We start from the raw sequence: 26,162 nt of genomic DNA, 5'->3' as shown, positions 1-26,162 counted from the left end.
AACCAGATCTTAGCATTTCAATACAGGCAGGACCAGACCAACCCACTCCAATTGTGCTGCTGTGTGATAAATCCTAATTATGATAATTACAGTAATAAAAATCAGAATTTAGAGTGAGAACAATATCCGAGTTCTCGTTACCTTATTATTAGTGTGATTTTACAAAGTTACTTGACTTTATTGGTTAAAAACAATCATCTGAATCTCCCTTCATTGATTACTCCAATATCTGTGTGTGGGTATGTGCTTGTGATTTCAAGTGACCAGAGGCAAGGAGAGGGCTGGAGTCACAGGTGGTTATAAACCTCTCAGTGTAGGTCCCGGGAACCAAACGGGTTTTTTTTTTTTTTTTTTGGTTCTTTTTTTCGGAGCTGGGGACTGAACCCAGGGCCTTGCGCTTCCTAGGTAAGCGCTCTACCACTGAGCTAAATCCCCAGCCCTTTTTTTTTTTTAAAAAACATTTATTTATTTATTATGTATACATCATACAGCTTTCTGCCTGCATGTATGCCTGCAGGCCAGAAGAGGGCACCAGACCTGATTATAGGTGGTTGTGAGCCACCATGTGGTTGCTGGGAATTGAACTTAGGACTCTGGAAGAGCAGACAGTGCTCTTAGCCTCTGAGCCATCTCTCCAGCCCCCCAAACGGGTCTTTTGCAAGAGCTGCAAATATTCTTTTTTTTAAAAAAGATTTATTCATTTTTTTTTTTTTTTTGGTTCTTTTTTTTGGAGCTGGGGACCGAACCCAGGGCCTTGCGCTTCCTAGGTAAGCGCTCTACCACTGAGCTAAATCCCCAGCCCCGATTTATTCATTTATTATATATAAGTACACTGTAGCTATCTTCAGATACTCAGAAGAGGGCATCAGATCTCTTTACAGATGGTTGTGAGCCACCATGTGGTTGCTGGGAATTGAACTCAGGACCTCTGGAAGAGCAGTCGGTGCTCTTAACCGCTGAGCCATCTCTCCAGCTCCAGAGCTGCAAATATCCTTAACTGCTGAACATCTCTGCCACTCCCTTAGTTTTACTTTTATTTATTTTTACCAATTCATCTTTTACTTTTTACACACCAATATTTTATGGAAATAAGTTAGTCTGAGATTAGAAATCCTCTCACTCCTGTCACTGTATTTTGGGGTATGTGTGTGTGTGTGTGTTAGTGAATACAACTAAAGTCCCCACTACTCAAGAGACTGAGGCAGAAAGAGTGCTTGGGTACAGAAGGTCAGGATCTCCCCAGCCTGAACAACACAGCAAGAACCCACCTTCAAAAAAGTCATGTGCTGCCCATATGCCCTCCATCCATACCCGTTATACCAGTGGCTTTAACTCTCATTGCACATCAGAATCACCCACAACGTTTAGACAGTTATGGATTCATCTAAAAGAAGACACACACATACACACATACACTCACACACACACGCACTCACTCACACACACACACACAAACACACCCACTCACAGACACACACACTCACACATACACTTACACTCACACATACACTCATGTGCACACACACATACACTCACACACCCTCACACGCACTCACACACACACAACCTCCCTCATTATTGGTCTCCTACTAGGCAGTGACTGGACACTCACTGGCAGCCACCCTATACTGACCTCTGTCTATACCTACAGCCTTTCCTCTTTATTTATGTACCTATTTGAGACAAGGTCTCACTACACAGCCCAGGCTAGCCTTAAACTTTTTTTTAAATACTCCAACCTGGCCTTGAACTTGTTATAAACAAGGTGGTGCTTGAGGTTCTCTAAGTGCAAGGTTGACTTCCAGGAAAATGTAAAATGCAATTCGTAGCCTCCATCTTCAAGCTGTGACGCTTTGCTCTCATTAGGAGTGCACAACTTTAAGCAAGACGGCTTCTATCTGCTTCCTTATGGTGAAGTGAAATATGAACGGGAGAAACCATGTGAAATACCAAGGTGAGGGCTCAAGCTTGGGCAGCTCAAATGCTCAACAAATGTTAGTGGCAGTTGGCAAATTCTTAAACTAGACAACTGTTAGTCAACAACCATCCAGGAGGGTGTCATCTGTCAAGCTTAGTATAAGGGACTACTGTTTGCTGAGCCCCATCTCCAAAACTGAACTACATCTGGGTGGATGAGAAATGTACATTTCTAACCAGGTTTGGTAGCATATGCTTTTAATTCCAGCTCTCTGGGGGGCAGAAGCAGAAGGATCTCTGAATTGGAGGCCAGCTGGATCCACACAATGAATTCAAAAGGGTTACACAGTGAGACCTCCTATTAAAAAGAGAGAGAGGAAGGAAGGAAGGAAGGAAAGAAAGAAGGAAGGAAGGAAAGAAGGAAGGAAGGAAAGAAGGCAGGCAGGCAGACAGACACAAAAGCAGAATGGTGGTAATGCACCCCTTTAATCCCAGCACTTGGGAGGCAGAGGCAAGTAGACTTCTGAGTTCAAGGCCAACCTGGTCTACAGAGTGAGTTCCAGGACATCCAGGGCTACTCAGAGAAACCCTGTTTCAAAAAAGCAAAATAAACAGGGAAGAAATTAATTTACCTGTCTAACAAGTCTCAGTTGATACGGAGCCTAGAATCGACTGACATTATTTTAGAACTGGATAGCAACAGAACTGGTGACAAAGAGCACTGGCTGCTCTTCCAGATGGCTTGGGTTTGATTTCCAGCATCCACATAGCTTTTAACAAGATTTTGTTAACTCCAGTTCTAGGGTATTCAGTGCCCTCTTCTGGTCTCTGCAGGCATTGTATTCACAAAGTGCACAGATACATACTCAGGCAAAACGCCCATGCATAAGAAATTTAAAACAAGCTAGGCAGAAACAACGGAGTGGTTAGTAACACACACACGCAAACTCAAACAACTATTTTCTCTAAGCATGCATTACTGTGTAACTACCATTACACAGGAAAAAACCCCATCAAACATTTTGCTTACTTTATTCATAAAACTTAGAACCTGAGCTGGCCCATAGACGTGCTTAAATCTTAACAGTACAGGAAGATTTACAATGCATGCAACGGAGAGGTGGAAGCATAAAAATCGTGAGTTCAAGGTGATCATGGATTACATAAGCAGTTTCAAGATAGTCTGCCTATCGGGGCTGGGGATTTAGCTCAGTGGTAGAGCGCTTACCTAGGAAGCGCAAGGCCCTGGGTTCGGTCCCCAGCTCTGGAAAAAAAAAGAACCAAAAAAAAAAAAAAAAAAAAAAAAGATAGTCTGCCTATCAACTGAGGTCCAGTCTCAAAAAACTGATTAGAAGAAAAAAAGAGCAATAATTACTGATTAATTAAAATTATTCTTTAAAGAGTGTTACAATTACTGAAAGAATTGTAGCTCTTTTAACAGAGAGCAGGGAGATCTTTATATTCTGGTAGAGTTTTACCTCTACTAAAAGGGACACGGCATAAAATGGTAACTAATCTTTATTGAATGAACGCTATACTAGACAATCTTTTTTTTTTTTTTTTTTTTTGGTTCTTTTTTTCGGAGCTGGGGACCGAACCCAGGGCCTTGCGCTTCCTAGGTAAGCGCTCTACCACTGAGCTAAATCCCCAGCCCCTATACTAGACAATCTTAGGAAACGTCTCTAAATTCATCCCAATTGACTGTTCGATAGGCATTCTTTTCATTAAAGAAATAAATCGAGGCAGAAGTTGTCCAAACATTTAACTAATCGGCCCAAACTTGAACTAATAAGCACACAATCTCAAGGCAAGGGTTAGCCCACCCTGCCACCACCACGTGTGTCTCAAAGGTCAGGGTGAGCTCTACCTGAGGGACGCAAATCAACGGGGTGAAAGGTTAACAGGAAGTGGATAAGAGACAAACGGTCCTTAATGTCACGACACGACGAAAGGAGCGTAACTAAAAATAATCTGACCTAGTTTTCTCAATACCCTCTCAGCTGGTAAAGCCATAAAGAAATTCTGGAAAATGTGGAAAATCTGAAAAGAAGAAGAAAGAAAAAGAAAAGGCATGAAACTCAGGATTACGTCCCAGACTGTTTCCAGGACGGGATAAAACACATACGCATGCGCAACATCCGGGTTCCCGGAAGCATGCCTAAGGCCGACGTGGCAGAAGGTGTGGCTTGACCCTAGAGCATGGGGCGGAACTTCCGGGGACGACACGCCAGCCCCCCTCGGAACCGGAAGTCGAGCTTGGGAGCCTTGACGTTAGGAACGAAGTCGAACCTGGATCTGGAGCCGGGTGAGGAGTGGCATCGCGAGGTTGCGTGGTGGGGAGGAATGCTGAGGAGAGGCCAGGGTATTTCTGGCCTGATCGCTGTCCGGTTTTAGAGGAAAGGGAGGAGCCTGGAGGCGGGGCCTAGAAAGAGACCCTCACCTCCGACATCTGTGACCGGCGATCGGTCTTAGGTCCCCGGACCCCTCCCTTCACCTCCTGGCCCAGGTTCCGGCTCCCGCCTCGCCCTCCCAGCATGTTGAAGGGCATTAGTGGATTGGTCTTTACTGCTTAGTGAGTCGGCCCTCTTCGTGGCCCTAGAGGCTGGCTTGGCTTCCCGATCTCGATCTCTAGAGCTCTCAAGCCTCCGCACCTCGGGTACTTTCAGAGTTCTAGGAAGCTTGCCCCGCCCCTTTGGGTTGTCACCCTCGACTGTCTACCTAGAATGGAGTCTAGATTGGAGTTTGACTTCAAACTTATTCCGCCCCTCTCCCTCCTTCAGGAACTTAAAGGGAGAGGGACGTTTCCCAGGCTTGATGTTGGTGGCAAGTGCAAGGTTTGGAAGGACGGTTCCTAAAATGACTGACTTTACAGAGCTTTCAGTCCGGCAGCGGTTCAGCTTTTGGGCTTTCCTAGCAAAGAAATACCTATTGTTCTACTGCAGCACCTGAGAGGAGGTCTCACTCTCCTGTGCCTCTTCTGCCCGTAGAATAGTTAGAATGATAAGGTGTTTAGATCGCCAGCCCCCTTCTTGGAATGACCCTTGAAAGGACCTCCAACTCATCCTTCTGTTGCTGGGCGAGATTGTTAATAGTTTGATAGCGACCTATCGAACAAATATTAGAACAGAAACAGAATTACAGGTATGCTTTTGTGTTTAAAATACCCATAGTCCTGTGCTTGAGGGATGAGATGAATGATCTTTGTCATGAAATATTGCTACATTTTTTTATCTTAATGTTTCATTTGTGAGGTTAATGCATTCTTTCCAGGGGAAGACTAGGGTTAGAATAACATTTGTATTATTGTAGGTTAGACAGAGAATACTGTTTCTCCCAAACAGCTACTTTAGAGGTTGTTTTTTTTGGGGGGGGGGTGTAGTTGATCAATTTTTTTTTCCTTTTTGCCTTAGTGGTAAAACAAACACCCAGTCCATTCAAAGTTACTCTGTGTTTTTAGCATGAATGGATGACTTGGTGGTAGACACAGTGAATGGAAAATGGAAACATTGTTTTATTTACCTGTAAAACATCATGGTAGTGATCAGGCAGAGGACTCTGTGTGACTGACTAGACACTGAAAATCATACCACTGGGCCGCCGTTTGTTCCATTAGGTCTGTCTGAAGTTGAAATTTATACCTTCTTGGCACTGACACAACATGGGGTTCACAGTAACAAAATCCTTGCTTTGAGGAAAGTGACTAGGTACTGGCTGGGGGCAGGAAGTTTGAGATCCTGTGGTAGTGTGGAACAGTTCAGCTGATCACTGCCTGATAATCCCTTTTCATCTCTTCCTTCCTTCCCTGAAGAGTTGCTCTCTCCTTAGAAAGCGTGTTTTGACTGATTTATTTTCTTTCCTTTAATCAATAGGTGAGATCAAATCGGGGATGCTCTCATAATGAATGTCAACCAGTCAGCTCCACCTGTTCCACCATTTGGGCAGAACCAGCCCATCTACCCAGGGTATCATCAGTCTAATTATGGTGGGCAACCAGGACCTGCAGCCCCTGCTACTCCCTATGGAGCCTACAATGGCCCAGTGCCAGGCTATCAGCAGGCACCTCCTCAAGGTATGTTTCCAGGTTCCTTTTGAGCTAAGGAAGGGCATGAGCAGTCTTCAGGTTAGATCGCATTGCTGTAACGAAGCTGCTTAGGGACTGTGATTGACCAATGACAAATGAATCTGGCTCTTTGAAAACGAAGGCCCTGGAAGTAGTCTTGTCTCACCTTGTTTTTACATGTGACTGTTTCTATCTAAGCCATCTAGTCAGAATGCGTCTTCCAGATTCAGTAATAGCTCAACCCGGTGGTGTCACCCTGGGCAGCCTCATTACTGTTACTGCATTACTAACAGCTGGATGGAAGGGTTGTGGTCATAGATCTTCTGTTGCCTGTTGACTTCATCTCCCTGAAGTCACTTATTCCTCATATGTGTTGAGAATGCCTCTTATTTGACTTGTGGTTCTTACTATAATACTACTCTGGGACACATTTGTCTGTAAATGAATATTTGTGTGCCTGACTTGTAGTACTCCCTGGACCTTTTACTGTCTCCATTTTTCTTTGCTTGGGTTTCCTTTTCTTGGATATTCTGTAATATGAATGAAGTACGAGAGTTTGGTGACGCGTTAGAGTCTACGTGTGTCTCTTGGGGAGTCGAATGTAGGCCCTGTGTATACACGTTTCAGCGTTGAGCCACACTGCCGCCAGCCCTCAGCTTTGTTATATATTCCTTGTGTAAGAAGCGTAGCTGGTCCTCTGCATGTTAACCTGCAGACTTCATACTGGCTGAAGAGATAGAGTATGCCAAACTCTGAGTCTTTTCATTGTGTTTCTCTGTGTATCCCTCCCTGGCTGTCCTGAAACTCTGTAGACCAGGCTGGCCTAGAGCTCAGAGATCAGCCTGCCTCTGCCTCCGTAGTGCTGGGGTTAAAGGTGTCACCACTACTGCCTAGCAACCAAACCCTATGTTGTTTAGGAGTGGATTCCACCAGGCCTACTGTCACAGGCCTGTAATTCCAGTTCTAAGGGAGGGTGCAGTAGGAACAATCCAACGTCAAGGCTTGCCCGGGCTGTAGAGTGAGTCCACGTCCAGCTTAGGCAATAGAGTAAGATTCTGTCTAAAATTAAAAGTGAAAAAGAAGTTATAAGTCATTAGCAAAATGTTTGCCTAACAAGTATGAGATTCTAAGCTCAATCCCCAGAACGACCAATGAATGAATGAATGAATGAGATGAGTGGGGTGGTTTTAGAGGCTGGAGATAGCTCAGCAGGTAAAGGGGTTTACCACTAAGCATAATGACCTAAGTTCGATCTCTGAGATACATACTGTGGAAGGGGAAACAAGTTGTCTTCTGATTTCCCCACACAATAAATGCATAAATATAATTTTATGGGGGTTAGAAAGATGGCTTAGTGGTTAAGAGCACTTCTTATTCTTGTAGATGATCCAAGTTCAATTTCCAGGACCCACACGGCAGCTCAAAGCATCCATAACTCCAGTTTCCAGGGATCCAATGCCCTCTTCTGACCTCTGCAGGCACTAGTCATCCATGTGAGCAGAACATGCTCACACAGGATGTAAAATGTCTAGTAAAGGGCTGGAGAGATGGCTCAGCGGTTAAGAGCACTGACTGCTTTTCCAGAGGTCCTGAGTTCAATTCCCAGCAACCACATGGTGGCTCACAACCATCTGTAATGGGATCTGATGCCCCCCCCTTCTGGTGTATTCAAAGACAGCTATAATGTACTCATATACATTAAATAAATAAATCTTTAAAAAACGTGTCTAGTAAATAGAAACATGTAAACTTTAAGAGAGCAGGTTTAATACGGAGGGGAGTAAGGATCAGTCAGGCAAGGGTCGGTTTGAAAATGGATGAAATATTACCACTTTAATCACACTGTAAAAAACAAATTGTGAAGTAGTAAAATTAGTTCTTGGTTCTTTTAGAAGTGCCCTGTTCTGGGGTGGGACTTTGACTGGACAGAGTCCACTTTTGCTCTGTTATGTTTGACTTATCAGAATGGAGTTTGTCATCCGCTTTTGAAAGAGGTTGTTCTTGAAGGGAAATCTATCCGGTTCTGTTATGGTTAGTGAGCAAGTTCAGCGTCTGAATTGGATTCCTCCTAGGGGTCAGGAACATTTTAAAAGTATGACTAAGCTTAGTGGAAATAGTTTTGGGGGGAGATCTGATCAGAGAAAGATCAAAGCCCAGCTTTTGTGAGAATGTAGGTAACAGCATTAACAATGGGATAAGCTACCTGACCTTAGAGAACTCTTAGAGGAAAAAGCCAAAGTCTCAGACTTGTGAGAACTTTCCTGAACATGGAAGTGGGCAAGAAGAGTGTGAATAGGATATATGAGGTGTACGAAGGAGGGGTGGGAGCAGCCTCTCTGGTGGTTGGCATAGCTCGAAGGAGTACTTGTCGACCACGCATGAAGCCCTGGACTCAGTCCCCAGAACAAAACAGGCAAGCAAACAGGCCTCACCTCTACCCTCATTTTGGGAATTTCTGGTCCTCTTGACTCCCAAATGCCAGGATTGTAGGTGTGTACCCCCATGTAGTTTATTTTAGGTTCACTACATTTTTATTTTCTTTTACTGGTGAGAATGTTTTGTCTGCATGTGTGGATTCAGAAGTCAGAAGAGGGAGTCGGATCCTCTAGAATTGGACTAGAGATGGTTGTGACCCGCCCTATGGGTTATAGGAATGGAACAGAGATCTCCTGCAACTAGAACCCGGGTCCTAAGGACTGAGCCGTCTTTCCAGGCCCTGGCAGGTGTTGGGGTTAAATCTGAGGCTTCATACTAGGCGAGCAACTGACCACATCCTCAGCCCCCTAATTTCTTTTGCTCTTCTTTCCTCTTCCTCCCTCCCTCCCCTTTCGTCTTTCCTTCCTTCCTTCCTTCTTTCCTTCCTTCCTTCCTCCCTCCCTCCCTCCCTTCCTTCCTTTCATCTTTTAAAGGTAGGTTTTCTCTATGCAGTCCTGGCTGTCCTAGAACTCACTTTGCAGACCAGGCTGGCCTCAGATTGACAGATCCGCCTGCCTCTGCCTCAGTACTCAGATTACAGGCGAGGGTCACCACACCTGCTTAGAGCCCTACTTTCTGGTAGAATAGTTCATTATATTCTTGCTCATCGCCTTCTGAGTTGTGGAGTAAGATGGTTTCCTGGAAAAGGTTGAAGGCCATCTTAGATTGGATGAGAAGGTGTGTGTTGGACAGAGGAAAGTCCTGTGTTGTGTTGCTCTCACTAGCTTTAGAGTCAGAGCAAGTAGCCTGTTTGCTGAACATCCACAGCCAAATGCTGCTGTGGTGAGAGTGGCATGCAGTTGGAGGGTGAGGTCAGTGAAGGTTTGCCTTACTGATCCTTGTTTTGCATTCCTGCCTCAGTGTGGAGGAGAAAGTGATTCTCCATCCATTTAGTTTCTGTCCTTTACCCTCAGGTGTGCCGAGAGCCCCACCTTGCTCAGGGGCACCTCCAGCTTCTGCAGCGCAGGTCCCTTGTGGTCAGACTACATATGGCCAATTTGGCCAAGGAGACATACAGAATGGGCCAAGTTCCACAGCCCAGATGCCAAGGTATGTACCTGGTGAGCTCAAAGTCAGTGTGATGAAAGTAGGTTAGGATGTTGTAATGTTCTACTTTTTCTTTTTTTTTTTTTTTTTTTTGGTTCTTTTTTTTTTTTTTTTTTCCGGAGCTGGGGACCGAATACTTTTTCTTTTATCTATCCTATTTGTCTTCTTTTAATTATTTTTTATTACATTTCTTTATTTTGTGTATGAATGATATGTGTGTGGGCATGTGTGAAGAATCAGAGTACAACTGGTAATCCGTTCTCTTCTTCCAATATGTGGGTTCTGGGGCTCAAACTCAAGTCTTCAGGCTTAACAGCAAGCATCCTGGGGCTGGAGAGATGGCTCAGCGGTTAAGAGCACCCGACTGCTCTTCCAGAGGTCATGAGTTCAATTCCCAGCAACCACATGGTGGCTCACAACCATCTGTAAAGAGATCCGATGCCCGCTTCTGGTGTGTCTGAAGACAGCTACAGTGTACTTATATATAATAAATAAATAAATCTTTAAAAAAAAAAAAAAAAAAACAGCAAGCATCCTTACCCACTGAGCCACACTGCCAGCCTTTCTGGGCCACAGGTACTACTAATGACCAGCCCATTACCACTGAGCTATATCCCCAACCCCAATGTTATCTTTTTGTGAACGTGGATTTCCCCCACGTTTCCAGATATCTGTCCATCCCCACGATGGTTCTAGTCCTTGTGAGCTTATGCTAAGGAGGTATGGGAAGGAGCTCAGGGCTCTCTGTATTTGTCTCCCTTTTCACTAGGCAAGGTACTTAGTAGGCCTGACTAGTTCACATCGTAAACGGCCAGTTCTGAATTAAAAAGGCTCAGAAGGAAGGCTGCATAAATGAGACCCTGATACATTTTCTTTGCATCAAAGTCTATGAAAGGAGGGAGGACACATCTGTCAGAATGTTGTTTGGGTGCTGGTAACAGTTTAGAAATATGACCCGGTAGTGGATATGGAAATGGAAAATGACTTCTGGCACTTAGCAAGTGTCTTGTATTCATACATCAGCACTGAGTTGAGTGTAAGTCTTAGATAAGACAACGTGAGACACAGTTCATGATAATAGACACATAGGAGAGTCACGAAGTTGGAGAAGCAGGCAGATTTTCAGTATAGTTTACTTTGTTTGTTTCTTTTTAGGAGCTGGGGACCAAACCCAGGGCCTTGCGCTTGCTAGGCAAGCGCTCTACCACTGAGCTAAATCCCCAACCCCGTTTGTTTCAGGACAGGGTCTCACTGTATAGCCCTAGCTGTCCTGGAACTCACCTCATACTCACAGAGATCCACCTGCCTCTGTGTCCTGAATGCTGGGAAGAAAGGCATGTACAATACACAGCACTACAATGAACAACAGATCAAAGGCTCTCAACTGGAGTAGAGTGTTACCGTAGCCTGAAGACTGTTTTGTTGAAGTACTCTGGAAAAGAGACATGAAATCGAAATTTAAGAAAAAAAAAATTTCTCCCTAAACTGAAAATTAGATCATTAGAAAGAAAATGAAAGCCTCACAGTCCAGAGACTTAAGTGGGGCTTGAGGTCAGAGCACCCATTAGGTGGAAATCATCAACCCAAGAAGCCAGGGTCTTAAACTTACGCAGGTGCTGGGGTGGAAGTGATTCCTTGCACTTTCCCACGAGGTGCTTGGAGTTGAGCTGATTTTGGACTACACTGTAGAAACAAGTCTCTGAGCACTGTCAGAGAGAGTGAAGGGCACAACTTTGCTCAGGTTGGTTGGTAGTGATCACGGAGGGAAGGGAACATTTTGGAATAATAAAAATGGTTTAACCCTAGCTCTTGGCAGACTGAGGCAGGAGAATCACAAATTTGAGGCCAGCTTGGGCTACACATTGGAGACTATTTCAAACAAACAAGTAACAGTAACAACAACCCTTAGGAACAGATCTAGGCAAAGCCAGATGGTGATACATGCCTGTGGACTCAGCTGGCAGGGAAGCGAAGGCAGTGGGGTTTCTTGAGTCCAGGAGTTTGATGCCATTTTGGCAGCATAGGAAGGTCTGGTCTCAGACACTCATGCTGTATGTGGCAGCACACATCTTTAATCCCAGTACTTCAGAGGCAGAGGCAGGCAGGTCTCTGTGAGTTCAAGGCCAGCATGGCTACAAGTGAGACCCTTTGTCAAAATCAAAAAAATCAAGTAAAGGCCATATCCGTATATACAAGTAAAATGTATACTCTCCAAAGCAACATTTCTGTTAATATTTTCAGATTTATTTTTAAATTGTGTATATGTGGTGGTCCAGGTGTTCTTGAAGGGCATTGGATCCTCCTGGAGCTAGAGTTAGAAGAGGTTGTGAGCCACCCTGTGTGGGAGCTGGGAACCCAACCCAGGTCATCTGTAAGAGTGATGCGCACACCTAACTGCTGAGCCGTTTTTCCAGCCCCAGCAACATTGTTTTCACTGACCCAAAATTTTGCTTCTTTAGTGTGGTGAAGCCCTGAGTTTGATCCTTAGGGCCACAAAAACAAACAACCTCATAAAATCATGGAAACTCAGGTACTTACCGTGTAGACTTGGCCATCTTGGCTCTGTAGACCAGGCTGGCCTTGAACTCAGTCTGCCCAACTCCAGTTCCCAAGCGCTAGGATTAAAGGCATGTGCCACCAGCACCTGGCAAGCATTTTTTTATTACAGTTTCCTTGTTTTCGTACATGCATGATGAGGTAGAGGTCAGAGGTGACTTGTGGGGTGTTGGTATTCTTCTACTTTACAGATCTAGAGATCAAACTCAGGTTAGGCTTGGTGGCAAGGAGCCTTACCTAAACATGAGCCACCTCACCAGCTCAGGTGTGGTGTGTCTAATGGAAGAGCACTTGTTTGTTTGATTGAAACAGGCTTTCTCTGTGCAACAGTCCTGGCTGTCCTCTGTAGTCACTCTGTCATCAGATTGACCTTGAACTCACAGAGCTCCACCTCCCTCTGCCTTCTGTGAGCAGGGATTAAAGGTTTGCCACCAGTGCCCAGCTTAATGGAATAACATTTAATGGAATGGGAATGTCATGGATAAATTTCATTAAAATATGAAAAAACCCACAAAATCCTGTGTGTGTGTGTGTGTATTCTGTTATGTACATTGGTGTAGTGTGTATGTGTTATGTATATATATATATATATATATATATATTATGTATATATGTGTATATATGAGGGTGTCAGATCCCTTGGAACAGGGAGTTGTGAGCTGCCATGTGGGTGCTGGGAACTAAACCTCAGTCCTCTGGAAGACCAGCCAGTACTCTTAACTGCTGAGCTTTCTCTCCAGCCCATGATTCTATTTTAAAGAGGCTAAAAACTGACAAAACTGAACTCCAGAGTTTTAAAGACAAGGGGATGGTAATTGAGAATTAGTAGTTACCCCTGGGAGAAAGGGGAGGGAGTCATGAAGGACATGTGTGGGCCTTTTGGATGCAGTGGTCTGTACTTTCGAATTGCTTGCTTAGCCATTGGTTGGATTAGAATTGTTCACGTACACATCCTGTGTCACGTCTTTACAAGTGAGTTTTTTTCTTCGGTTCTAGCTCGCTCTGGTGTGCTCTCAGTGTTTTAGTTCTGTCTGCTCTGTCTCATTATCCTGCTGTAGGTTTGGATTCAGTGGGAGAGGTGTGGATGCTGTACGTAGGTGTGATGGAGCATTTGACAGACTAGCACCGGGCAGGTGATAGCATTGAATCACACTGCTAGAGCGGTCCATGCAGTATGATTAGTCTGACAAGATTTGTTGGGCATCTGCTGTGTGCTTAGGGGTATGTTCAGTGTTGTGGACCACAGAACAGTGTGAAGCCCAGCAAAGAGCTTGAGGTAAGGGTCACTAGCAGAAATACTAGTTGAAAACACACTAGGGCTGGGGTAATGGGATACCTCACAGTTAGAGTACTGCTTGCCTAGCATATGCAGGAGTCTGGGTTCAGTGCCAGTACAAAAGAGATGCCAGCTGAGGGAGAAGTGGCTGGCTGGCGGAGTGAACGAGTAGGTGAGTGTCAAACTAAAGAACAGATGGAACTATGAAGAACTAGTTAGTAGAGGTAAAATAAGAGTGAGTGTCAAACTAAAGAACAGATGGAACTATGAAGAACTAGTTAGTAGAGGTAAAATAAGACAGTGGAGGACTGGGGAGATGACTCAGCGGGTAAAGTGCCTGATAACCTCAGTTTAAGTACCACAACCAATTCCAGATGCACGGTGCACCTCTGCAGTCCCAGTGCTCTCACAGTGACATGGGATGTACAGACAGGAGAGTTGGGCAGAAGCCTGAGGTCCGGCTACCCTGGAGTATGTTGTGCAGCAGAAACCAGAAAGACTGCTTCATCGTGGTGGAGTGGCGAGCTGATGTCTGAGATTTGTCCTCTGACCTCCACACTAACCTTGGCATGTACATAGGCCTGCTTGTACACACAGCACTCTGGAGGCAGAGGCAGGTGGATGCCTGTGAGTTTGAGGCTAGTCTGGACTACAGAATGAGTTCCAGGGCAGCCAGGGATACACAGAGAAAGTCTGTCTCGAAAAGCAAAACAAAGGACGTTGAACACTCCGGCTGTATTACTGTGTCACGTTACTGAGCAGCTGCTGTAAGTCCACTTACGTGTGCCTTTCCTTTCAGCTTTCTCACGTGTAGGTGGCAAAACTGATCTAGGGTTGAAGCTGAGGAGATGGCAACTTGTTTATCAAAATAAACAGTGCTTGTGTGTGGGGTGAACCTAGTGGAAAATACGCTTTGCCACAACTATCTATGTGTGACGCTGTCAGAGAGCTCAGGATGAACATAAAATGTCAGAACGCAGTGGAGCTTCCTGTTATGCTGTGGAACTTTGCCAGCTTGAACAGACCTCCCCCCTTCAAGCCACCTCTGCTTTCACTCTCTTCACAGGGTCCCCGGTTCGCAGCAGTTTGGGCCCCCGTTGGCCCCTGTGGTCAGCCAGCCTGCCGTGCTTCAGCCCTACGGCCCTCCCCCCACAAGTACACAGGTGACCGCGCAGCTGGCCGCGATGCAGATCAGTGGTGCTGTGGCCCAAGCCCCGCCCCCTTCTGGGTTGGGCTACGGTAAGTAGTGGTGGGACCAGGACACTATCGTCTACTTTTCAGAAATTTGGGTCCTAGGAATTTTTATTTCCTTTACCTTTGAGCCCCAGATGCAGAGACAGTCTTTTTTTTTTTTTTTTTTTTGGTTCTTTTTTTTTCGGAGCTGGGGATCGAACCCAGGGCCTTGCGCTTCCTAGGCAAGCGCTCTACCACTGAGCTAAATCCCCAACCCCACAGTCTTTTGATTTGTTTTTTGTTTGTTTTTTGCTTTGGTTTTGCTTATTTGTTTATTTGTTTTGTTGATGGAAGCAGAAATTATTACCAAATAAGGCAGAATGACTTGACCTCCACCTCTACCTCTTCTGTCTCTCAGGTCCACCAACATCATTGGCCTCAGCCTCAGGAAATTTCCCTAATTCTGGACCGTACAGCACCTATCCTCAGAGCCAGGCTCCTCCCCTTAGCCAGGCTCAAGGTCATCCTGGAGTCCAGCCTCCCCTGCGATCTGCTCCACCACTGGCTTCCAGCTTCACATCCCCAGCTTCAGGTGGTCCTCGGATGCCTTCCATGCCTGGTCCACTCCCGCCTGGACAGGGCTTTGGGAGTCTCCCAGTGAGCCAGGCTAATCGCGTGTCCTCGCCTCCTGCCCATGCTCTGCCTCCAGGCACCCAGATGACTGGGCCCCCAGCCCCACCACCACCTATGCACTCCCCGCAGCAGCCGGGTTATCAGCTGCAGCAAAACGGTGAGTCCCCGAGTCTGGCTAGACGTCAAAGGCTGCAGCTATTGACAGGTTTTGCTTTGTTCTGCCTGCTAAGTAAGTCAGATGGGACAGCATCAGGACACCATTAGTAGGATATGAAGTTTACAAGGCATTCCTCATGCCTCTGAGTTCATTCACATAGTGTGGCCTTTCTTTTAGTGGCTTTCTCCGGCACTACTAGACCTCGTATTCTGTTTCAAAGGGCCCAGTTATTTTCCTGAGACTTTAAGAAGACATAGGGTAGGGATTTTGAGTTTGTCAACCTTGTGCCCTTGTCTCTTAGGTTCCTTTGGACCAGCCCGAGGCCCCCAACCTAATTATGAGAGCCCATACCCTGGAGCACCTACCTTTGGCACTCAGCCTGGGCCTCCTCAGCCATTGCCTCCTAAGCGCCTGGACCCTGATGCCATCCCCAGCCCTGTAAGTACGGCTACGTACTTACATATGGAAAACACAGTGTGTGACCAGAGGAGCAGACTGACTTAGATGAGACGCTTGCTTGGCCGTTTTGATAATATCCCATTTTAACCATCTTCTTGAAGACTTAGAAAGTCTAAGCCGTTGAAATGGAACTTGAAGCTCCCAAAGTCTTTAAGGCAGTTTACCTCAACAGCTCTACAGCAAACAAGGGAACCAAGAGTGATCAGGATGGCGGTAGAGCTCTGGGTTGAGGGCATTGTTCTGTGGCTCTTGGACAAGATAATAATTACACAGTCGCTTTGTCCTCTGTGGAGTAGTGGCCATGTCCCACTCCCTTAGATCTAGTAAGGCATCATTCTGTTGCTTGGCAGAGCAGGGAGGAGCTCTCTGGTATTAGGTAGTCAGAGTAGGAAAGTCTCAGTGGTTCCTCTCTGTTCCTGTGTAGGCAGTGTGATAGGATGATGTCCCCAGCACTACCGACTGGTAGGTCACCACTGTGTAAATGTGAGCAGTCACAGCGTACAAAGGCAGTGTGCATATAAGTCCATAGAGGAAGCTGCTTTCCCTTAGAGCCGCTGGAATGCTCACCCCTTCCTTATCAGACACAGGTGGAGTAGTTCTTTCACATGGGCCTGCTTTACATCCTGTCTGTAACGTCGATGTCAGTTACCTCTTCTCTTCATACTTAGCCATTGTCACACTCCATTTGTTCTCTTCCCTCTTCCTTTGGGAACTACCACGCTGAGGAAGCCTCCTGTCTAAGGGGGAACCCAGGAGAGCCAACAGGTTCCCCCTGCCCTGCCCTGCTTCTCTCCTCCACAGTGGGAAGGACAGTCTAGCTGGATAGCCCAGGCATCTCCCAGCACGACAGTTCTTAGGTGTAGGTTTGACCTTCTAGGGGACTTCCTGTCCCTCCAGTTTTTCCCCATTAGGGCCTCTATAGAGCCTGCTTGCCTCCTGCTTGCTCTGCCTGAACTTATCTTGCCCCATCGTAGTCTGAGTCACGGAGACCTCCTGGTGAGGCCTGTGTTGGGCTAGAGAGACTTGGAATTCAGATCCACTGTGTCCTCGACTTGTGCAGACCTAGCCAGGCTCCAACCCTTCATTCTGATTCACCAGGGTTAGAGAAGTAACATCTGCTCTTGTTCTTTTGTCTCCCTCCCTGTGTATCCCTGCTGCCTTTATTATTAAAACACTAAAAGCAACTTACTGAGCTGCCTCCTCAGCAGAAAACCAGGCACAGAATAGACCCTGATGCCATTCCTAGTCCAGTAAGTGCAGGGGTGGGAGTCCGTGCTTGTCATCCTGTGTTAGTGTCACCCATGCATGCCTGTGAGTTCACCTCATCCACCATGTCCATCCCTTTCATTCTCTTCCCTGAGCACCTGTAGACCCTTGGTTTATCAGCTGAAGGCTGTGCATGCCCCAAGCCCCAGTGTACGGAGGCCCCAGCAAGCTGCGAGCAGGGCATCCCTTGAGTACGGGATGGTGGAGGGCAGCCTCTCAGGGTGGGCCTGTGGCATGCTGAGCTTTGGTTCAGTCCTGCTGGCTCCTCCAGGAGCGTGTGTGTGGCATGTGATGGGACCAGACAGAGCTGAGCAGCAGATCCTTTCAGTTTGCTGTAAGGAGAAAGGCTGCAGCGGGTGGCTATGGACATAGAGCATTTCTTACAGGGGAAGAGATTTCTTACTCTGGGGCATGTGGGCTACCTTCTCGTTTGAGGAGTTTAGACTTCGGTGTATCTCTTAGCTTCAACTCTTTCTGCTGCGGGACATAGTCTCATTTGCCCTTTACTTTTGCTGGTTTATCAAACTTACCTTGAAGTAACTGACCAAAGGTCACTAGCCTGAACAAGGGTCTGACTACCAGCTTTGCATATCCTCTGTGTGTGTTCTCCTCAGTGTTTTGTCACAAGTAGAGGTTTGAGGACTGGGCCATAAGGATTGGGCACTCATCCTCTCCTGTATGGACCCACTGATTCTCACCTGAAAGGAAGGCAGCACTTGCTTCCTTACCTTACCCGATCATTTCTGCCTGTTTAGTTCTCTCCTCCCCGTGTGCCTTGTTAATGTCATTAAGTTTAGAACCATCCCAGGTAGATTCATTTTATATGGGTTTCTGTCCTCTGTTCTCCTTGCTCTGACTCAGTGTATCTTATGGAGAGGAAGGGAGGGAACAGTTTGATGGAGAATGGAATCCAATCATGTCATATCATAAGCATTCCTGGAGTGGGAGAAATAAAAGGGTACTCACTAATGGTTGGAGGCCAGGGGTGGTTTATCAGAAAGTCCATTCTCACCAAGGCCTACCCAGCATCTCCAGCTAGCTGCTACAAAATGGAAGGTTAGTACTATGGCATTTGATATGGTCTCCAAAAGGAGAGCATGCCTGGTGCATGAAGTGGTTTTTGGCAAGTTCTTTGTTCTTGTGCTACCAGCTCTGGCCTGCTTTGTCCGGAACCCGTTCTTTTGTCATCCCACTCATTTCACTTCTTTCCCACAGATTCAGGTTATTGAAGACGATAGAAACAACCGGGGTTCAGAGCCATTTGTTACTGGTGTACGGGGACAGGTGCCACCTTTAGTCACCACCAATTTCCTGGTGAAAGACCAAGGTGAGACGAACATTAATGTCTGTTTCCTCCTGGCAGCTAATTCTCCAAGGCTATCAGCTCTGCACCATGCTTTTGTCAGAGCCCAGTCCCTCCCACCCTGCCTCAGTCCTTCAGGGTCTAAAGGCTACTGCTACTCTGTGAAGAGTAGAAGTGTGCTACTCTTCACATTTGTGGAGGTGGACTGACTCCCTAATGGAGAGCTGGAATCAGAAGCCTTCTGCTGTGTGACTCAAATCTTCTACCCTCTTCAGGGAATGCAAGTCCCCGTTACATTCGATGCACCTCCTACAATATCCCTTGTACATCTGACATGGCTAAGCAGGCTCAGGTGCCTCTGGCAGCTGTCATCAAGCCACTGGCAAGGCTGCCCCCAGAGGAGGTAAGTCTGGGAAGGAGCTAGAATACAATGAAAGGGGTTGGGGAGGATAAGGTTTCTCTCTCTATGGGATTCTGGCTGGCATGGAAGGCATTTTGGTTGGGCAGGAGGGATAGACAGTATCTCTGGCATCTCTTTCCTAGGGCCCACTCCTGGTAGCAGTGGTAAGGAGGAAAGCACAGGCAAAGCACTGTGTGAGGCCAGGGCTCCTAGGAGGAACCCATGAGAAGAGCAGAGCCTGCTGTGTATGCAGGCACACACCTGTAATTGTAGCACTCAAGGGAGCTCACACAGGAACCCATAGCGTTCCAGCCCAGCCTAGCCACATGGTAGACTCCATCTCAAAGTTAGCCCTGGTACACACGAAGCAGAGGTAGGCAGATCTCTGTGATGAAGCCAGCCAGGGCTGTATCATGAAACACTGTCTTAAAACAAAACAGGTAGGGCCAACCTAATTTCCAGAGGCAAGACAGCTGGATGTAGGAATTGCTCATTGTGTGGTCACATCTCTGGATGGTGATGTCTGTCATTCTGTTGTGTATTTGGTTTTTTTTTTTTTTAAAAACTTGGGTATAGGCAAATAAATGAGAAGGTACTATTATACCCAGCACTCCATCCCTCATCTGGCTTGGGCCCCATCTGCCAATCCAGTACCTAAAATTAGCATTTTTTGTTTTTTCAAGACAGGGCTTCCTGTACACCTGTTTCTGGGACTCACTCTGTAGACCAGGCTGGCCTGGAACTCAGAAATCTGCCTGTCTCCACCTCCCAAGTGCTGGGATTAAAGGCTTGTGCCACTACACCTGGATGAAAGCATTTTTAAAAAATTAGGTAGCTGCTTATTTAGGTCTTGAGAAGTCACATGTACTTAAAAAGAGTTCTATGGAATTGGACCATCAAGGCACAGTGTATGTTCTGCCTTGTCATTTCCTTTGTGGTGCTAGTGAGCATGGCTGGATGCTGTACTTGTGTTTGTAAGATGACATTACCTGGGACAACAGTGGGTGTCAGAATTCTCTTGTGAGTGTTGGGGAAAGTACCATAGACATGCAGGGAAGGAAGCAGAAGTCATCTCCAGGATGGAGGAGCGGTTCTGTAGAGTCTTTGGCTTTCCCTTCATACACTCAGGGCAGTCCTGGCTTGCTATGGCCAGTTTCATAGGCCATCTTCTTTTTTAGGAAGGAATGCATTTTGGGATAGAAAATGAAGAAGAGTTTTTCAGAGCTGGAGTTTTTCCAGTTGTTAGTATTGTTCTCATTCCCGTCCACTGTATTCCTTCCCCAGGTAGAATACCTGAGCCGTGCTGCCTCTCCCTCTAGTCTGTGTCATATGCTGTTATATGTCTGACTCTCCGTAGCCTCCCTCCACCTGAGCTTCTCTGTTCCGTAGGCTTCACCATATGTTGTGGACCATGGCGAATCCGGCCCCCTGCGCTGTAATCGCTGCAAAGCATACATGTGCCCTCTCATGACATTCATCGAGGGAGGGAGGCGCTTCCAGTGCTCTTTCTGCAGCTGTATCAATGATGGTACGTTGTGGGGGCTGGGCTTCGCGGCATTATGTAGATGAGGGAGCATTTCTCAGGAGCAGGAAGTAGGCTCGAGTGAGGGCAGGGTGGGGAATGAGGTGAAGCCTAGCCAGGGCTTAGCATACTTGGGTTGCGGATGAACCTTTGAGTAACATGCTGCATCCTCCCCACAGTGCCCCCTCAGTATTTTCAACATCTGGATCATACCGGCAAACGCGTGGATGCTTATGACCGTCCTGAGCTGTCTCTGGGGTCTTATGAATTCTTGGCTACTGTAGATTACTGTAAGGTAAGGGAAAGTGGTGAGAGAGGAACAGTGGGCGGAGGACTGTGAAAGCCCAAATTAGTTGTTAGTATTTTCCTTACCCTGTCATGGTGCCCTTTGATGCCCATTGCCTTCTAGTCCACTGTCTGCTTACTGTTTCCTGTACCCTCAACATTTCCTTCCTCTACAGAACAACAAATTCCCTAGTCCTCCTGCCTTCATCTTTATGATTGACGTCTCCTACAATGCCATCAGAACTGGTCTTGTTCGGCTCCTCTGTGAGGAGCTCAAGTCACTCTTAGACTACTTGCCTAGGTGAGAGTTGAGGAAGTCCTGTTTCCTTTTGGTTAATGGTGGGTGTCTGGGCTGACTGAGCAAGTGGAACATTATGCCATGGATTGTGGGAGGTGTAGAAGTTGGGCAGTCTGGGTAACAATGTCACCTTCCACAGGGAGGGTGGAGCAGAAGAGTCAGCAATCCGGGTTGGCTTTGTCACCTATAATAAAGTGCTCCACTTCTACAATGTGAAGAGCTCCTTGGCTCAGCCACAGATGATGGTCGTATCTGATGTGGCTGACATGTTTGTGCCACTGCTGGATGGCTTCCTGGTCAATGTCAGCGAGTCTCGGGCCGTTATCACCAGGTAAGGCAGATTTTGGAGACCAGAGAGAGGGGAGGTATAGCCTCAGAAGGCCAGGGGTTGCAGCGTGGTTAGTAGATGGCCAGGGGTGTGTTCCAGAGTTTTCAGTGTGGGAGCCAGGTTACTAACTACCCAGGGACTTGAGAATGGAGGCAGTAGTTTTGATTGTCTGCCATCATCTGTCTTTTCAGCTTATTGGATCAGATTCCAGAAATGTTTGCAGACACAAGAGAGACAGAGACTGTGTTTGCTCCAGTTATCCAGGCCGGGATGGAAGCTCTGAAGGTAAGGCAGGAGCCCCTGGCTGCACTGATAACTGTCAGCCGTTTCACACTGTTAGTGCCTAATGAACAACAGCAGTGAGTGATGGATGATGAAGGGAGGAATAAATGAGTAGTTTGTCTTTGCTCTTAGGCCGCCGAGTGTGCAGGAAAGCTGTTTTTGTTCCACACGTCCTTGCCCATCGCAGAGGCCCCAGGGAAGCTGAAGAATAGAGATGACAGGAAGTTGATCAATACAGACAAGGAGAAGGTGTGTGATGGGAGGGGCGTTCCAGTATAGAGGAAGTCTGAAGCTTCCCCATGTCCACTCTTCAGTGCCACCCAGTGGACTGGGTTTACATTCTGCCCATTGGTTGACTTGACTTGAATCCTCCCTTTTTCTCTTTCATTTTTGGCTTGAAATAGCAGACTAGCTCTGTAGACTAGGCTGACCTGGAACTCACTAGTAGTCCAGGCTGGTCTCATGATCTTGTCTCTTGCTTTCCGTGTGCTGGCATTATAGGTGTGCAAACCACACCCTGTACCTTTTCTTTTTCTCTTTCCTTCCATTCTTTTCCCTTCCCCTCTCTTCTTCCTTTTCTTTTTTTTTTTTTTCTTTTTTTTTTTTTTCCTTTTTTTCGGAGCTGGGGACCGAACCCAGGGCCTTGCACTTGCTAGGCAAGCACTCTACCGCTGAGCTAAATCCCCAACCCTTCTCTTCTTCCTTTTCTTTCCAACTTTCTCTTACTGCTGGAAATACAAGGTGGTAGGTGTGAAGTTTCTGAAGGTTTTGAAAGGCTGAGTTTCCCGTTTTACGTGGACGGTTTTCAAGTTGGGCAAAGCTCTCTGACATTTCTTCTCCTCTTCTTCAGACTCTGTTTCAGCCTCAGACAGGTACCTATCAGACTCTGGCCAAAGAGTGTGTGGCCCAAGGCTGCTGTGTGGACCTCTTCCTCTTCCCTAACCAATATGTCGATGTGGCCACACTCTCTGTTGTTCCCCAGCTCACTGGAGGCTCAGTCTACAAATACGCCTGCTTCCAGGTATAGAATTCTGGGTGTGAAAATACCTGCTTCTATGTGGAGTGTCTCAGCTGTTAACTTAGTAGTGGTGCGTGAAGTTGAGCCCAGAGTATAGTGGTTAGGCACATGGGTTTTAAAGTCAGTCCTGGGTTGATACTGAGGCCTCCACTTACTGGCCTAGAATACTCAACTCTCATCTTTTGTTCTTTCATCCACAAAGTAGAGTTTACTACCTAGGATTTGTCTACATAAAGCACTCTGTGCGACCTGCTGTCATGAATCTGCAGTGTCATTGTCACTGGCATCCTTGCTTTTGCTGTCACTCTGGTTAAGCTGGCTTGTAGAGAGGCAGAGGGTGCGGGGGGCTGACTGTGGGGTGAGCTGTGTTGTCAGTGATGTGACTCTGGGCATGGACCGCAGGTGGAGAATGACCAGGAACGGTTCTTGAGTGACCTACGTCGGGATGTACAGAAGGTGGTTGGCTTTGATGCTGTCATGCGGGTTCGGACAAGCACCGGTGAGTTCTGGTTGAGTTTAGATCTGATGGAGGCACGGTCCTACCTTCAGAGCTGACCTGTCCCCGTGGCCTCAGGCATCCGTGCTGTGGATTTCTTTGGAGCTTTCTACATGAGCAATACAACAGATGTGGAGTTGGCTGGACTGGATGGCGACAAGACCGTGACTGTGGAATTCAAGCATGACGACCGGCTCAATGAAGAGAGTGGAGCCCTGCTGCAGGTGGCAGGCGGGAGACAGGGGCAGGGGACAGAAGTTTGGGGTGCACTGGGAAGACAAGGGGTGGGTAACATTGTGAGGGAGGGTGTGAGTTCCCCCTTTCTCCCTTCCCCTAGTGTGCCCTGCTTTATACCAGCTGTGCAGGGCAGCGTCGGCTCCGCATCCACAACCTGGCCCTCAACTGCTGCACCCAGCTGGCTGACCTGTATCGAAACTGTGAGACTGACACGCTCATCAACTACATGGCCAAGTTTGGTGAGAGTAGAGGCAGGGCAGGGTGGAGGTGGGGTGAGAGGAGGTTCAGGATGGTCGAGTGCAGCACTCCTGGGTAGGTGTGATGGTGGGAGATGTGTGTGATGGGAAGCAGACCAGTGACTGCTCTTTCCTTCCCATGTAGCATACCGGGCTGTTGTGAGTAGCCCTGTGAAGACTGTCCGTGACACTCTCATCACCCAGTGTGCCCAGATCCTGGCCTGTTACAGAAAGAACTGTGCCAGCCCGTCTTCTGCGGGACAGGTAGGCATGGATGTTAGTGGACGGTTGGGTCAACAAAATCTTGCATTTCAGAGGGATTTCTCATGACCATTGACTTTATTTCCATAAATTCTCAGTTGATCCTTCCTGAGTGCATGAAGCTACTCCCAGTTTACCTGAACTGTGTGTTGAAGAGTGACGTTCTGCAGCCTGGAGCTGAGGTCACTACTGATGATCGTGCCTATGTTCGACAGCTGGTTTCCTCCATGGATGTGGCTGAGACCAATGTCTTCTTCTACCCTCGGCTCCTCCCACTGGTGCGAATGAGGATTGGCGTGTGAGACACTGTACTAAAGACAGGGCCTCTAAGGAGGGGGTGGATTACTTTATTGCCAACGCTAAGAAGTTTGGTTTTTTGTACATCTCATATTACTATCTAGAGACTTCGTTTCTTAGTTTGTGTGCATAAAGGAGTGTGTTGTGGTTCTTGGTGATGTTTTTTCCTTTTTGTCTAGACAAAGTCTCCCCTTGATAGTACCACTGAACCACCAGCAGTCCGAGCATCTGAAGAACGTTTAAGCAGTGGTGATATATATTTGCTGGAAAATGGACTCAACCTCTTTGTCTGGGTGGGAGCAAGCGTCCAACAAGGTGTTGTCCAGAGCCTTTTCAACGTCTCCTCCTTCAGTCAGATCACCAGTGGCTTGGTGAGAACAGGGTGTCAAGGATGAGATGGGTATGGAAACACTTTGGTGATCTGACTATGGGTCAGTGAAGTCATGTTGGTCCCTTTATTATGCCCCAGAGAACACTTGGGGCAAGGGAAGGGGCACTTGCAGTTTTTCTGGTTTCCTCATTTCAGATGATACCTAAATTTCATTCCTTCTTGCTGAGCTTAAAAGCACTTTATCATAGTAATGAATGAATTTTTGTTCCAGAGTGTTCTGCCAGTTCTGGATAATCCACTGTCTAAGAAAGTGCGAGGCCTCATCGATACCTTACGGGCCCAGAGAACGCGGTACATGAAGGTAACATGGATGTTCTATGCTTTGCAGCGCTGGGGCTGGGTACTGAACCCTAGGCCTGCTGTATGCCAGACAAGCACATTCAGCACTGGATTACATGCCCAGCATGCAACCCTGCTCTGAAGCCTGGGTTTTCTATCTTGTCAAGTTAGCAGGAAGGTGCATGGGGAGGAAGTATGTGAGTCTTTCATTAACATCTGCCCTCCCTTACCATCTGCCTTCTGGCCGTAGCTCATCGTGGTCAAACAGGAAGACAAGCTAGAGATGCTGTTCAAGCACTTCCTGGTGGAAGACAAGAGCCTAAGTGGAGGTGCATCCTATGTGGACTTTCTCTGCCACATGCACAAGGAGATTCGGCAGCTGCTGAGCTAAAGCAAGAGGGTCAGTGGCAGAGGGTCCCAGGCCAGCTTCCAGGAAGAACCCCAGGATGGCAGAGAAACTGGGACAGTTCCATATCTTATAAGTCATGTAAGCTGACCTCAGTTGACTTCTTTGGGGGGAGGGCGAGATAAAAGGAGACACCTTCTTTCTGGGCTCAAATACCCTACCACACTCTGTCATGTCCTGCTGATCGAAGGTGCCCCAGACCCCATACTCTACCCTTTCTCCTGCTAATCCTGTTGTAATGAATGTAGTTTCCAGTTCACTGTATATGATTCGGTGTTGGGGGTTTGGAGGCAGCCAGGCCCTGGCACAATGTGACCCTTTGGATCAGCTTCCAAGAGGAAAGGGGCAAGCAGGAAGAAGTGGGAATCCCAGGATTATTACAGGAGGCGGTAAATTCAGCTCCGTGTCATCAACAACTTCCTATATTAGGGATAAAATATACAGGTGCACAAGAGCTGGGGTACAGACCGTAGGTGGTGGAGAGTAAAGGAGTTGGTCCTTTGGGGGCCTGGTGGTCAGTAGCAAAGTCATGGCTACTGAGGATGGATGACTAGTTGTCTCTCTACTTCCACTGTGCGTGCTCTCTCTCCCCTGCAATGATTGGTGAGCACTTCGTGGACAGAAAGAAGCACATAGTTAGAGATGAATGAGCCTGGAGACTAAATCGCAAAGCATATTAACACCTAGGGGAAGTAGCAGCCTCCTTTCCAGATGGAGAAGCCCCAATCCTGGATGGTTCTGTAGAGAGCCTGATGGTCAACTTGCAATACCTCACAGAGCCAGCCCACATCCCACTCAGCTCCCACGAGAAACGTTGTTGGAGAGAGGCAGAGATGGCAGGAGCCCTGTCCTCCGTGCCAGGACTTTACTGGGCTTTGGTACTGACTGAGTGGCTGACAAGTTATCTTCCAATTCCAATTGGCTGGGCAGGACAAGGGCTAGGAATGACGGTGGTCAGGCTTGCCTGCTCCCAGCCCAGGATGCCCCTGCTATGGACCTTTCATTTCTTTTCATTGGTTTATTTTTCAATGCATCTTTAATTTGTAAAGAAATAAAATAAGATATAACCAGTATCCCTTTCATTACTCGCGACTTTTCCCCACC

At 47.1% G+C, this 26,162-nt stretch overlaps 1 protein-coding gene across 9 annotated transcripts; it reads left to right on the top strand.

Moving 5' to 3' along the window:
- Positions 1 to 3,425: 3,425 nt before the first annotated feature.
- On the top strand, positions 3,426 to 26,132 carry Sec24c (SEC24 homolog C, COPII coat complex component). 9 transcript variants are annotated; one of them, XM_006251659.5, is made up of 25 exons: positions 3,426 to 4,222; positions 5,787 to 5,986; positions 9,367 to 9,502; positions 14,398 to 14,570; positions 14,923 to 15,096; positions 15,214 to 15,294; positions 15,596 to 15,732; positions 16,935 to 17,003; positions 18,235 to 18,346; positions 18,598 to 18,725; positions 20,112 to 20,250; positions 20,424 to 20,539; positions 20,706 to 20,830; positions 20,967 to 21,158; positions 21,347 to 21,440; positions 21,570 to 21,686; positions 22,288 to 22,458; positions 22,858 to 22,954; positions 23,030 to 23,175; positions 23,289 to 23,427; positions 23,570 to 23,688; positions 23,784 to 23,963; positions 24,162 to 24,353; positions 24,585 to 24,674; positions 24,903 to 26,131. In XM_006251659.5, exons 2-25 carry the CDS (start codon positions 5,815 to 5,817, stop codon positions 25,041 to 25,043), a joined length of 3,240 nt encoding a protein of 1,079 aa, XP_006251721.1. In that variant the 5' UTR covers positions 3,426 to 4,222; positions 5,787 to 5,814; the 3' UTR covers positions 25,044 to 26,131. The 9 variants fall into 9 exon arrangements, with proteins under 9 accessions (XP_006251721.1, XP_038949588.1, XP_006251718.1 ...); XM_039093660.2 differs by lacking the exon at positions 16,935 to 17,003; XM_006251656.5 differs by having other exon boundaries at positions 4,068 to 4,222; positions 14,923 to 15,294.
- Positions 26,133 to 26,162: the final 30 nt, after the last annotated feature.

Source organism: Rattus norvegicus, chromosome 15 (assembly GCF_036323735.1).
Source record: "Rattus norvegicus strain BN/NHsdMcwi chromosome 15, GRCr8, whole genome shotgun sequence".
NCBI lineage: Eukaryota > Metazoa > Chordata > Mammalia > Rodentia > Muridae > Rattus > Rattus norvegicus.
The sequence above is the reverse complement of the archived record's forward strand: the minus strand, read 5'-3'. Positions and strand labels throughout refer to the sequence as shown.

Bases quoted from the DNA above. Each gene is read 5' to 3' on its own strand.
- Sec24c (XM_006251656.5), top strand. From the start codon at position 5,815: ATGAATGTCAACCAGTCAGCTCCACCTGTTCCACCATTTGGGCAGAAC. The intron at 5,987-9,366 runs GTATGTTTCCAG...CTTTACCCTCAG, and splicing joins TCAGCAGGCACCTCCTCAAG to GTGTGCCGAGAGCCCCACCT. The intron at 17,004-18,234 runs GTAAGTGCAGGG...TCTTTCCCACAG, and splicing joins CTGATGCCATTCCTAGTCCA to ATTCAGGTTATTGAAGACGA.